At 24.8% G+C, this 15,316-nt stretch overlaps 2 protein-coding genes across 6 annotated transcripts in view; one reads left to right on the top strand and one right to left on the bottom strand.

Annotated features, from left to right (window-relative positions):
* The window catches only part of Eip74EF (Ecdysone-induced protein E74), a 198,970-nt gene that overhangs the window by 46,006 nt on the left and 137,648 nt on the right, over positions 1–15,316 (top strand). The window lies entirely within an intron of this gene.
* Lsm11 (U6 snRNA-associated Sm-like protein LSm11) overlaps positions 1–15,316 on the bottom strand; it is a 28,571-nt gene that overhangs the window by 3,729 nt on the left and 9,526 nt on the right. For all 4 annotated transcript variants that reach the window (XR_016176604.1, XM_089172633.1, XM_089172635.1 and 1 more), the window contains exons 3-4: positions 11,694–11,845; positions 4,025–4,178 (exon numbers count right to left, since the gene is read on the bottom strand). Coding sequence is in view for 3 of the 4 variants with exons in the window: in XM_089172633.1 (XP_089028759.1) it covers positions 4,025–4,178; positions 11,694–11,845 (306 nt within the window). In the remaining variant the exon portion in view is untranslated. The remainder of the gene's footprint in view (positions 1–4,024; positions 4,179–11,693; positions 11,846–15,316) is intronic.

The raw sequence follows: 15,316 nt of genomic DNA, 5'->3' as shown, positions 1-15,316 counted from the left end.
TTTCTGACACAATATTTTCTCGTGTCATTTGACCTTGCTTTATATGCAACCCTTTTTTTCTCCTTCCAAACTGATTCATGAATAGAAATTATCAATTCGTTATCGTTATCTTCATGAAACACGTTTAACAAAAATCAAGGCTACATTGTAAATGAGAGTATATCATAACTAGAATGATTTTCTCTATCTTCTTTTTTTTTTAAATATTACTATTATTATTATTATTATTATTATTATTATTATTATTATTATTATTATTATTATTATTATTATTATTATTATTATTATTATTATTTTTAACAAGGAAGTTGTATCGCATTTCCTCTGCATTCGTTATCCTAATTATTTTCTAATTGCACGTTTTATAGTCTATTTCATTTTTATTTTTATTGCTATTATTTTTCTCTAATATTTCTTTATGAATATTATTTATTATAATATATATATATATATATATATTTTTTAGATTGCATTTGTGTAAACTAATACGAAATAAATAAAGATTTGTCATGTCAAAAGGATTATTATACTTGGAGATATGAACGAGCGTTGATTTGTACGATAAATATTCATTGTATTATTACCACCCTTTTTGACACCCCTGTAATACGTTACACCTGTCATCAGTGATATCAGTCAATAGTAAGACGGTATTACAATTCGTCATTTCAAAATTATCACTATTCTCATTATTGTTATTATTATTACAACTATATATTATACATTGTAAATATATTTATATTTACATATTTATTATATAATATTTAATTGTGTAAATTTTAATTTATTCTACTATATTATAATATTATAGTAAATTATTCTGATAACATTAATAATCATATAATAATAATAATAATAATAATAATAATAGTAATAATATATTTTTGTAACATTTTTCCTAACGTTATTATTCCGTTGACCTCGAAATATAATAATCTCTCACGTACTCACACACACACACACACTTTCAAATAAGCTTATCTATCCTTCACGTGAATTTCGTATATCAATGAGAGAGAATATATGTGTCAGACGTGCTACCGTTAATCATAACCAATGTTTTAATAACCTATAATAAACCACAAAGTGTAATATTATGTTATATTTTATAAACATCTAAGTTCCATAAAAAAAAAATAAAAAAAATCATACAAATAACGAAACAAAAGAAAGAAAGCAAAAAGAAAAGGAAAAATAAACAGCAGATAAGTTGGCACGTGTATTATAAATAATTTTCTTTTTTTACAAATTGCACGCTCACTAAAAAAAAAAAAAAAAATAATAATAAATATATGAAAAAATTTAGATTTTGGAAAATGTTTGACAAAAACAAAAATTTTTGTTATAAAAAAAACTGGATTAAATATATAAAAAAAAAAATATATATATTATATATTAAAATATAAAGTATAAAAATAAGATATGAAAATATATTTATATATTATTTTGAAGTTACATGGGATTTTTTTATAACTTAATTTATTTTTTTTCTAATTTAAAATATTAAATATAATTCAAATTTAATATTATAATCATTGAATCAGAAATAGTTAGATAGAAAGAGACAGTATTAAAATATTTATTTGAAAAATATTTCAATTCCCTGAGATTATATTAACCTTGTTTGTACGCATGCGCAAACATTACTCGTAACTTCTCTCAAATAAAAATGCATACACAATACATACACATATATATATAGATAGATATTGTTATGTTCCAAAGCATGGATTCGATTTTTCCAGGGCCGTATCAACCGATTGATCTGTCGAATCATGCTAAAAGCATAATAGTCACCGTCTAGCAAATGTCGGAGGTTACGGTTCTTAACGTAGCTTTTTTATAAACCCGATTAGCATCCCAATGATATCTGATTCATTGCATTACGAATGTGTTTTTATACACGCGTTGATACACACACATACACATATGTATCTCTGTATCTCACATACGTGTCTCTAGCTAAATAGATAGACGGAGACAGATACAATCACACTCCCACTCACATTTGAAAACACGTATGTATAATATATTTATAAATATATGTTTAATGCATTTATGCTAGTATTCGTTAGATGATCAGTAAAAATAAAAATAAAAATATAATTACGATGATAATTGATTGAAAAACAAATCTTTTTTTTATTAATGAAAATTTTGTTGTACATTCTTTTTTATTTATAATACAATTTTATATATACACTATTATTTAATTTATTATTTTATATATGTCTTTCTATTATTTAGTTTATGCTAGTATTAATGGATGACCAATAGAAATAAAAATAAAAATAAACATGTAATTAAGATGATAATTGATTGAAAACAAATCTTTTAACTAATCAACAAATTTCGTTTTACATATACTCTTTGTTTGTTTTTTGTTTGTTTGTTTATAACACACAATTTTATATGTGCTATTATTTAATTGATTATTTGACGTGTCTCCTATAATTTAAATAATTTGAAAGCAAACAATAATGAGAGAATACGTGCGTGTTTTACGAAGATACTAATCATCAAATTGGAGATTTCAATGCAAGGGTACAGAAAAAGAAAGATTGTCGGAATTCTTATAACCACTAACGAACTTTTCCTTTTTTTTTTTTTTTATTACATAACCACATTGCCAAGGTATTTGCATAACTGGAAACAGGTATAATACTTCTCACATGTTTATGAGATAGATTAATGTAATGATAAAAATAAAATGGCGATGCTTTAACGGTTTATATTCAGAATCTAATTTTAACAAACGTTTAGTTCTTTTTTTCTTCTTTTTTTTCTTTTACGTTATCGCATTATTGCACACGCGTGTTTAGAATATTTGCATAATTGTAAACGTAACATATGATACATTAAACCGTTTTTTTTCTTTTGTTTTGTCTTATAATACTAAGAGAAGTCATTGAAATTTCATTTTAATTAAAATGGCGGTGGTTAATCTGAGTGAGGTTAAAAACGAATCGAAATAGCGAATTTTGTTAGGTGTTAAACTTTTTCCTTTTTTTTATTAGTATTAATACAGATATTTGCATAATTTGCGTAATTTTGAACAAAACACATATACACGGGCAGGTGAGAATATTTATTGGGTGCTTGATGAAAAAAAAGAAGAAGAAAAAAAGAAATAAAATACAGTAGTAATTTTAATTTCACACTAATTAGGAATCCTTATCTTAATCGAAATTTTATTACATAATTAAACGACCAAGGATTAATACATACATATATATACGAAACAAAAAACGTACGTCGTAAATTTATGTCAAAAAAAATTTTTTTTTTTTAAGATAATCGAGAAAAGAAAAATACAAAAAAAACAAAATAAAATGAAAACGAGAACTATGTCAAAGTTATAAAAATTAAGTAACAATTTTACTTAATTACAAACCTTTCACACAAATAATCATCGAAAAATAAAAAAACATTAAAAATAAATGATGATAATAAAAATTGAGAATTGACAAAAATTAAAATCGGTATTTGTTAATTGCATAACGATCGACATTGAAATAATTTAAAGCATCGTTCGAAACAAAACGAAACGAAACGAAACGAAATGAAACGAAATGATTAGAGTTGAATTTATGTGAATATTCATCGGATGAATAATGCAACGATAACAAAATAATAATTTTATTTCATCCCTTCCCTCCCCCCCCTTCTTCTTCATCTTAGAAAAAAGAAATTTATTAAATTGACATTTTGAACAACTTGATTAACTAATTTCAATTATTTATTAAACAAATTTCGTGTTGCATTTATTCATTTGTGTATTATTTAAAGTTTAATTATATGAATGAATATTTATTAAATAATTTAATAATTTTTATATAAACGTTGACACAACGTTGAAAATATTTCTGATTTTTATTTTTCTAGAAAAAAGTATATGGGGTTGGAGGTGAGAGGGTTGGGGTCATCAGTATATTGGTGGGAATATATAAATAAAATAAAATAAATCAAAAATATAAGCAATAATAATAATAATAATAATAATAAAAATAAAATGAAACGTTACCACCACAACCAGCAAGTGCAGCAGGTGTTTTTCTCTTGCATTTACGTGTCCAAACCTCGAAGCAATCTTCCAATGCAAGATTCCAATGTTTGTCGAATGCAGCCACGTAAGCTTCCACGTGTCCTCTTATGCCACATTCGTTTCTTGTGTAAACCTTCAAATAAACCAAAAAAAAAAAAAATACAAACATAATAAAATTATTACAACGTTAGTTTAATCATGAAATTTATCCAAATGTTTCTCGACAAATTAATAAATGTTTTACAAAGTAATGTCTTCAATTTAGTAATTATCTTCTCTTTCTTAATTATTAATAATAATTCGAATGTTTGTGTATACGATAATAATAAATAAATAAATAATTAATAAATAAATTATGGAATAAATTAATTAATAAATTTAATTATTAAATAAATTAAATAATTTAATATATAAAAATTTAATATATACTAACGCAAAATATATTTTTTAACACACTGTAAAGATAATCGAAATTTTTGTTGCAATCTTTTTTTTTACAAATACGTATTACCTCCCCTCACTCTCTTTATCATCTCTCTGTCTCACAAAACCAAAAAGTAAAAAAAATAAAAAAAAAAGAAGAAAAGAAAAAAAAAATAATACGAGTCGAGGTGAAATCGGTAGACAATTATATTCGCAGCTGTTCGTTCGAAGAAACGTATTTGGAATAACGAAAAATTCGAACGAAAGGTTGAATCGAGTTCTCAAAAAATAAAAAATTCCTCTCAAAAAAAAAAAAAAACGAAAAAGAACAAAAAATCCAAAAAGTCGGAAAGAAAGAGAGAGAGAGAGAGAGAGAGAGGGAGAGAACACGAAAGAGTAGAAAAAAATAAAAAAAAAAAATAAAAAAAGAAAATACAAAGAGTTGAATTTAAACTACAAAAGTTCATCATTATCTGTTGTTTGTCGATCACATACAACAATCTAGCAAAAGAATGAAAGATAAAGATAAAGATAATAAAAGCAGAAGACGATATCTATATACATATATATAGAATGCACACATAGAAGAAACTAAAAACGCGGAAGCATAGTAGTTGAGTTTGTGGCAAGGCCCCTTTCAATGTCTTTTGCATTAGGATGTGTACTATTATACCTATATATGTAGGTATACTTACCTACCAATGCTATTGTTGCAATGAAAACTAATTTACGAGATAAAGTAAGAAGTAAGAAGAGAGATAGAGATAGATAGATAGAATGAGAATAATATAAAGTTGGATGCTGCTCACGTGTGAGCATGTGTTCGTGCGTGACTTGTACGTGTCGCGTGCCTTCGATGAATCTAACAAACTCAAATAAAATACACATACACATACATAGATACATACATTTCTTACACATTTATATATCTTCTTCTTCTTCTTCTTATTCTTCTTCTTCTTTTGAGTATGTTTGTGTAAACTTAATATGCATTTCATATGTGAAATGTGTGTTTGTATGAGTAGGTATATTTGTCAACGTTATCAAAAGTATAATGTTTTAAAGTGTACGCGTAAAGTATTAGTGTGGGTGGATATATGTTTGTCATCATAATTAACGCTATTGTTAAAGTGTACGTGTAATTTTATATGTTCGTGTGTATATGTATGTTATGTGTGTTTGTCTCTATTTGTGAATAGTTGAATGCAGTTATTGAGGAAAAGTATAAAGTGTTATATCGTGTGTATTAACTTAGAATCGATTCTTGGGAATCCTCAAGATTCTTTCGATCTATTATATCGATCCTTGCTCGATTCAATAAGAAGATTCGATTTTTCGAAGGACGATCAACGTAAAATCTCTTTTATCTTTTTTTCTATATCTATATATATATATGTTATATGGAGACTAGTCAAGAATTTTTTCAAGGACCATTGTCGATCGTTTAAACCAACTCGATTCTAATAAAAAAATGTCTCACAATCGGTCAAAAATACAATTGAAGAAAATGATAAAAATAAAAAAAGAATACAATTGATTATTAAAAATTTAATTAAAAAAAAAAAAAAAAAAAGGAACGAGGTGAAGGTACACTCGAAAAAGGATAAAAAACAATTGTCATTGAATGTTAGAAGTTGCATAATAATTTGATCAATTTTCACGATAATATCGTAAACAGTTAGTATGATATCACATGATGAGATTAACAGTAAAAGAAAGAAAAAGATAGATAGATAGATGAAAGATGTCCCTTTCAAGGAAAGGAACTTTCTTCGTAGTTTAAAACTACGACTAACCATAAGACGAGTCTTTGAAGGTCAACCAATCGCCTTTTACCGATCGTAAAGAGTTAGTCGTCTTTCCGGATGCAAATGGTTTCTCGTAGATATCCTCCTAGACGACGATTAGGTTTATTTCTTTCAAGGATAAGATCAATGATATTACACGATTTTACGAAGAAAAAATAAAAAAAAAATAAAAAAAAATAGAAAGTGGGAGTGAGGGGAAAGTATTGACCAACATAAAATGATTCTTTTGATTTTTTTGAATAATTTCATTACCGAAAATGAAAGTTATATGAAAACAAAAGTATAATAATTAATCAAATTTGAATTATGAATCGTGTCAAATTGTCTTATTTATTAATGTTTGATTTATTATATTAATTAATATAATATTAAAGAAATTAAAATATTATATTATAAAATAAAATTATAACAAATATATTTTAATTTAAATTAAAATAATAATATTATTAAAATATATTGTCACAATTTTATTTTATAATATAATATTTTAATTTCTTTAATATTATATTCAATAATATAATAAATTAAACATTATTAAAACAATTTGACATAATTTATAATTATTATTTTAATTTAAATTAAAATAGGTTTAAAATATTAATTATGTTTTATGTATGTATGTATGTATATATATATATATATGTGTTTTGTATCTAATGAAATTATTATTATATAACAATCTATAATATATAATAATAAATAGTAATTTTTAAATAAAAATAAATGAATTTAATAAAAGAGTCTTGGATATATTTGAAATAATTTGTAAATAATTCGAAAATAATATAAAAATACATATGTTAATACATTATATTATACCATATGTTAATGTAAGAATACTAAAGATGATGTTATTACCAAAAATTAGAATGAAAACTTTGACTCGTTGTCTTCTAAGAAATTTGTCATCATTTGAAATTGTTCTATTGTGTGTGTGTGTATGTATGTGATCTCTGTTTATATATGACTCCTTATATGGTACATTTAGGTAACATAGATAATATACGTAATAAATAGTGTTTCATTTTGAGGAAAGTCATAAAAACAAACAATTCAATAGAAGTTTATTTCAAAGAGAACTACGGACTAGTTTAACGTTGGATTTTGAAGAGGATGGTACATCGTATTTTATATTCAGTGTCTTTTAAACAATACGCATTTCTTTTGGTTAATTAATAATTTTTTCAAGGTATATCCAATATTCTTATATTAATTATTTTATATAATTATTATATATATATGTATTTACAATTTCTTTTTATCTTTTGTTTCTTTATACGTGTAATTTATTATTTTCTATTTTTAATATCATATTCATATCTAATTAGTCTGTTGAAAAAGAAAGATAGAATAAAACATTACATTGTCAATATAATTTTTATAATAATAATAAAGAAAGTAGCAGTATTTTGAACGAGATAAACCATTGATCATTTCATAGTTAATATTTTTTATTCATTTTAATTTTTTATTCTTCTAGTTCGTGATATTTTTTTAATTATAATTAATTGAAAGTTCAATGAGAATGAGAAGAAAAAAAGAATACGTTAATCCTTTGATTAGTTGTATTTGCGTTGTTTAATAATTTCATTTCTTTCCTTTTCATCGTTGATACTTCTATAATAATAATAATAATAATAACAATAATAAGAATAAAAATGTATTCATTTTTATTACTATTATTAAATTATAATAAAAAGAAGGATCTTTTTATTTAATTTGTTTCTTTTTTAATTCATGTTTCTTTTCATATGTGATATTAATATAATTAATAATAGTATAATCATATCAAGTAATATGGGGTTTATGGGGTATGGGGTATGAGATATATGAATTGAATGTACGTAACACGCATACTAATTTAATATGGAATTTCTTCTTATCTTTGTCCTTTCCCTCTTTTTTCTTTCTTTTTCTTTTTTTATTTCTTTCTCTTCCTTTTCTTTTCTTTTCATATATTTGTACGTGTGTGTATGTGTGTGTATGTGTGTGTGTTCTTGGTAAAAATAAACGTAGTTTGGAAAGTTAGCAATCGACTTTTGCTGCAGTGTTAGCCAGCTTGACCAACAACCGGACTTCCAAATCCAGAAGAACTGGATCTTAAAAGCGGAAAACGCAATCAATCCTCATACCAAACATTTACAATCCTTTCTTTCCTTTCTTTCTTTTTTTTTTTAATTCTTTCGACGTTTTTTTTTGTATTAGTTTTTTATTTTTTTATTTATTTCACGTATATATATATATATATTGAACCGGTAACGCAAGCAAGCAACAACACCGGATTTCTCTCACAACTTTTTCCTGTTTTTTTTTTTTATTTTTTTTTTTTAATGATCGGAAAAGCTTATTTAAGAATTAAACTCGATTCTCTTTTAATGATCTCTTAATTAACCCACATATCTTTATTATTATTATTATTATTATTATTATTATTATTATTATTATTATTATTATTATTATTATTTCTTATTATTATTAATAATATACATATAATTATAATAATTAGATGAATATTATTTAATTATCATATATTTAATAATATTATATTGATGTATATATAATACTATATAATTAAAAATATTAATTATATATTGGAATTTTTAATTAACAAAATAATATAATAAAATTATTATTACAATAATTATAATAGTGTAATTTTATTAAAATTTTTTGTTAAATAAAAATTTATTTCTTATGAAATTTTTAATTAAATATATAATTGTAAATATATTGTATAATACAATATAATTATATTATATTATAAATAATACAAATATAATTATAATTATAATTGTAAATTATACAAATACAAATACAACACATATATAAATATAATTAAAATTATAATTATAAAGGACTACATTTTTAACTTAATAGTATATATTATTTAAATGGAATATCGTATTAATTTAAATTAAATCGACGATTATTTTCAAGAATATATTGAATATTCATTCAATGAATGGTAAAGCCATTTATAGAATCGTATAAAATCGATTAGTATTATTCTTGACAAATAAAATAGAACAGGAAGGAAGAAATAAATAAATTATATATTAATATACATATATATAAAATAATTCAATGAAGTCGAATTAAATATAAATATACTTTTTATTTTCTCTTCTTTTTATTTCTACACGATCGATAAAATAAATTGAAAAGAATTAAATAATCAAATGAAATCAAATCATACCACACACATATATATATATAATAAAACTAATTTAAAAAACGAATTAATAATTAAAATAAAATCGAGTAGGTATTTCTTCTCATTGAAAAAAAAACAGAACAAAAAAAGAAATATTCAATAAATTCAATTACTAATAAAAATCAGTCAAATCAATCCAACCAAATAAAAAGAAAAAAAAGAAAGGGATGACGAAGCTTCTTGATTATTATCGATTTGTTTAGTAAAAAGATTAAAGCAAAAAAAAAATGAAATAAAAAAAAATAAAAAAAAACAAAGCATAAGAAATACGAGATGAAAAGGGCAAAGGATGAGAATGAAGGAGGAGGAGGAGGAGGAGGAAGAGGGGGAGGAGAGAAGGAAGAAGAAGAAGAAGAAGAAGAAAAAGGGTGGCGCCTTTGACCTTGTCTTTTTGCGTCTTCAACGAAAATGTATAAAAGGGACAAAAGAGGAGAAAGAGGGGATGACGAAAAAGGTTTTCTTCCCTATGCCCTCTTGACTAAAGTTACCATGGTTACGAGTGTTGACCTCCCACAAACGTTTTGCTTTCTCTTCTATAATGTACTATACTATTGTATACTATAGTATATTATAGTTGTATTAGTGAACTATTTATATATATATATATATATATATATATAGCTATTAACTAGTATATAATATCCCTTTTTCTTCACCCCCTATGAGGCCCTTGTAAAAGGAGGAAGAAGAAGAAGAAAGAAAGAATAAAAAAAGGGTGGAGGGGGAACGGAGTGATGGAAGGGCTGATGGAAGGGCTGATGGAAGGGCTGTTGTTGCGCACGTGTCACTCAGTTTCACTTGTGAGTTTTATCGACACAACACCACTACTACCATCTCATAATCATCAATATATACTTGTAAAATGAAATACGAAAGTGTGTCAGTCGCGTGTAAATGCACGCGCGCTCGCGCACAATGCCAGGGGTCAGGAGAAGAAATGGCACGCGTAGGCGGTTCTTGAATTGTCAGTTGCTGCCTTTCAGGGCTGCCCACAAGCAGAACTTTTTCCGTAAGCTACTACACTACCGTATGAAAGAAAGAAAGAGAGAAAGAAAGAAAGAAAGATAAAAATGAGATAGATAGATAGATGTATAAAATATATATATGCTCGATTTCTCGATTTCAACTTGATATACAACACATTCATAAACTATATGTATATGTATATGTATGTATATTGTATGTATATATTTATATATTTATCTTCCTTTCAGTTAGGTTAACGGGAATATATATTTGCATTTACGAATGTTCAATCATTCGAGAATGATCTCAATATCGAATAACATATATATGTTCGTGTGTGTGTGCGCGTGTGTTTATTGTCTGTGTGGATTTTATATGACATATTTTTTGTAACCTATTTCTTTGACATTTGTACGTTGAAATTTTTTTTATTTTTTTATTTATTTATTTATTCATTTATTTTTTTTATCTATTTATTTATTTATAACTCATGAACCAGAATATATTATACATTATCAAAAGTAATATACAGAAGACACACACATATTTTATTCATTTCTTTTTTATTTTTTTTTATTTTTTTGTTTTATTATCTATTTATTTATTTATAACTTATCAACAATAATGTATTATGTATTATTAAAAATAATGCAGTATACATGTACTTCAAAACCTATTACATATAATATGAAATTTATTCTATTCATAGAATAAATAATATTCTTTTATTTAAATATTCACAAACAAATACGTTATTATTATTATTATTATTATTATTATTATTATTATTATCATTATTATTATTATAATAATATATATATATATATATTTTATCTACATTGACGTAAACAAAATGTAAATTAAGTCTATTTCAAACTGAACTAAAACTTTACAATTTACACCTACATTACGTACCTACCTACGTATATATATATATATATATATATATATATTGGGTTTTCGAAAAGTAATTTCATTTTTCTTTTATCAAAATGAAGACAACATTTTCATTTCGATGTTAAACCTAGGCCTTTCAAGTAAACCATAAAAAAAAGTTGAATTTGATAAATTTAATCTTTCACCAATCTCACGTGTTATTAATTGGTTTTGCATCATTAGTATGCCAAAATTGTGTCAAGAAATAATTACTTTCTGAACAAACCACCAATATATATGTTGCATTAAAAAAAAAAAAAAAGAATAATGTTTAAAAACTTAAAAGAAGAAAAAAACTTACCCTAATACGTTTTCTCGTTTCCATACATTGATATAACAGTCCTAATGGTCCAAGAATTTTTGGCATTTTCGTTAGAACATCAACAACTTCTCGACATTTTCTGCCACGTCCTTTAGTTGTTATCTTTTTTTTCGAATCATCCTCCGTCGATCCTGTTAACACACAAAGAAGTTATATCCTTGTATCTTATATATCAGTGTATTGCAAGATTTTATTGATCATTATCTCACATATGTAACATTGAAATCAGGTTCGTTAAATATCATTTTCTTAGAATCTCGATAGTTTTGTATTACTTTTTATTTTTTTTTTTTTTTTTTTAATCAAAATAAGAAACTAATGTAAGTGTGCATTGATCGTGGAATTTGCTAATACATTTAAACGAGAAAAAGAACAGGGTGAAAGGGTGATAAGAAGAGGGGCTGGGGAGAAGGGGGGTAAGAAACTTCTTATTGTAGCAATCGGCAATCGCGTTTGACACCTAATTACGTGACGTTAACGATACTTATACGACTATATTCGATAAGATAAGTAATTACACGAAGTGTAGTCATAAATAAAACGAGTATTCCTATGCTATGTGTGTGTGTGTGTTTGCAATTTTATAATTTTAAGTGTATGTTTGTATGTGCTTTTTTTTTATACATAGATAGAAACGATATAATATGTCATCTTTTTTTTTTTAACATTGAACGTATTCTTCTAATTAATGCGAATAAATTATTATTGAATTATTATTCAGAAATAATATACTCGTAGAAAATATTTGTAATTTTATAAATTATTAATTAATACGAATAATATTATTATTTTTTACCTTTCTTTTTTTTTTGTAAATTTTAATTTTAGTAGAAATAACATATCCTTGGAAAATATATTTGTAATTTTATATTAATTAATATAATAATTATATATTTTATTATTATTATTATTATATATTTAAAAATTAAAAAGCTACTTTAAAATAGTATTATGGTCTTATAGTGTAAGTATGGTTACATGTAATATATATATATATATATATATATATATATGTATGTATGTAGTTATATAGAGATTTCATTATTTACTTATTATATATACATATTTCTAGTATATAAAATAATCGGATCGTCGGTTTGGTTCCGAGTAACGATCTTATCGAAGCATCGATTTCTTCCGATCGCATGTTCTACTCCATTCTTCCCGTTTTTTATCATAAAATTACGACACCGCGACGTCGATATTATCGACCAGTCTACCGGAACAACTTGCATTCATTCTTCTTCTTTTTCTTCTTCTTCTTCTTCTTCTTTTTTTGTTTTTCTTTTTTTTTTTTTCTAATACTTTTTATGAAAATCTTATTACTAGGAACACGAGAAATGGGGGATTTAAATAAGTAAACGTAAGATTTTCGTATTCCACTTATTCCACGTGTATCATTCTCATCGATTAATACAATTTTTTTTTTTTAATAACAAGCAAGCAGAATTATATTTTTAATTGATTATTCATTCTTTTTTTATAATAAAAAAAAAGTAAAAAATGTTCTTTCAATCATTAATCACGTTGTATATATATATATATATTTAAAAACACTTTGATTTCTAATTGATCAATGATACAAATCAAATCAACGACAATTCTCGCGCCACAGATTTGATTGGTAGACACTCTAAGGGATAACTTTGGCGGTAAATTTCAAAAAAACTTAAAACATTCCACCTATCATAATTATTTTCTTTTTAATATATACCAAACTTGAGTAGATAAGATAATTATTTAATATTTTACTTATATAAAATATTTTAAATAACAAAATATATATATATATATATATATATATATATATATATATTAATAAATAAAATTAAATAGGATAAAAAGAAAAATGAATAGGAAAACAATATTTTTTTCCAAATATATTCAGTGTCGATTAAAAAATAAAAACATAAAAAAAACCATAACACATAACTTGAACGGAATGATTTCGTTTATAGAATTTTATCCTATCGAGAACTATACTAAATATATATATATATAAATCTCGAAGAGGGGTTTATGGGAAAATATCGATGTAACTAAACAACATATAAGTGCGGCCCTGGATATTTGCGGCGCGGAAAGAGGAACGTTGCAAAGTTACGTAAAGGTTCTCCTCCTCTTAGACAAGCTTGTGGTGTCTATACGGCTGCACATCGCACACGAGTGCACTTATTTTCTCCCTCTACCTCACCTCCCTCCCCTTCTCCACCTCCTGCTCTTACTCTCTTCCTTTCTCTGCCACCCCCCACCTCCCACTTCCCACCTCTTTCTCTTCTTCTTGCATTCTCTACTCTTTCACTCCTCTTCCCTACTAATTTTTCTTTCTCTTTTTTTTTTTCTCTCTTTTTTTTTTCTCTCATTTTCACTAACGTGTAGGTGTGCGACAACATGCGTACGATTTCTGCGTTATTTACGTGCAAGAGTGAGAGACAGAGATCTAATTCCAATTGGCTTTCTCCGATAACTTTCATCCACCTTAAGGACACGTAAATAAAAAAAAAAAAGATAAAGATAGAAATACATAGATAAGTGTGTATGTATATGTGTGTAGTATGTATGTACACATATGTGGACGATATGTGTATTGGATTGACCGGAAAGTTAACTTACAATTAAATTGAATATGATAGGTAAATAATAATTTTAATATTTCTATATATATATATATAATTTTTAATATAAATATATAAAATAAAATATTAATAATATAAAATTTACATATATAGTTATTTATATATACAATTTATATATATTATATATAATATTTTAATATTTATTCGTTTTTTTTTTTTTAATAAATACATAAGACTTTTTTTAATTCATCAATTTAATTATTATTATATTAGTATTTTATTGTGTAGTATATGTTTATTATTTTAATAAATACAATTATTCTTTTTAAATCTATTTACCAATCAGCACGAATATTTGATAAAATATTTTTTCTACACACACACACATACACACATGTGTTTGTCGTCTCGTATAAGTATATATTATTTTGTTTATCATTTCTTTTTAATTATGGTTTTGTAAAAATGATAGACCAACCAACCACTAAGTTTTCATTTGTATTTTTCATTATTTCTTTCCGCATTTCTTGCTCGCGCGAGAGAACACATATATATACACATATACATATACACATGCATCCATCACTTTCACTATCCCGTCAATCAGATTTCCATGGAAAATGAAGAGAGCAGAAGAGAAGGTAGAGAAAAAAAGCTGTGCGTGGGTGTTGGAACGAAAAGGAGGGAGGGAGGGAGGGAGGGAGGGAGGATAGGGATATCAACATTTTATTAAATAAAAGGGAGAGAAAGAGAGAGAGAAAGAGAGAGAGAAAGAGAGAGAGGTTTGTAAAACTTTGCACGGAAATAAAATTTTCTATGGGATATTTGCGAATATTTTACGATATGAAATGTGCGTGCAATTTGAAAGAAAAAAGAGAGAGAGAAAAAAAAGGAAAATAATAAAATAAAAAAGGAAGCACAAAATTTATTTACCGGTAAAAGTATAAAAGAGAAAAAACCGACAGGTTTGATTTGATTTATTAACGTCGACGTATTGTAAATTAATTATTGTTCATTTTGTTTATT

The sequence above is a fragment of the Polistes dominula genome, unplaced genomic scaffold (assembly GCF_049000335.1).
Source record: "Polistes dominula isolate Pdom_NZ unplaced genomic scaffold, Pdom_raw_medaka contig_23, whole genome shotgun sequence".
NCBI lineage: Eukaryota > Metazoa > Arthropoda > Insecta > Hymenoptera > Vespidae > Polistes > Polistes dominula.
Note: the sequence above shows the minus strand (reverse complement) of the source record. Positions and strands in the feature narration are given on the sequence as shown.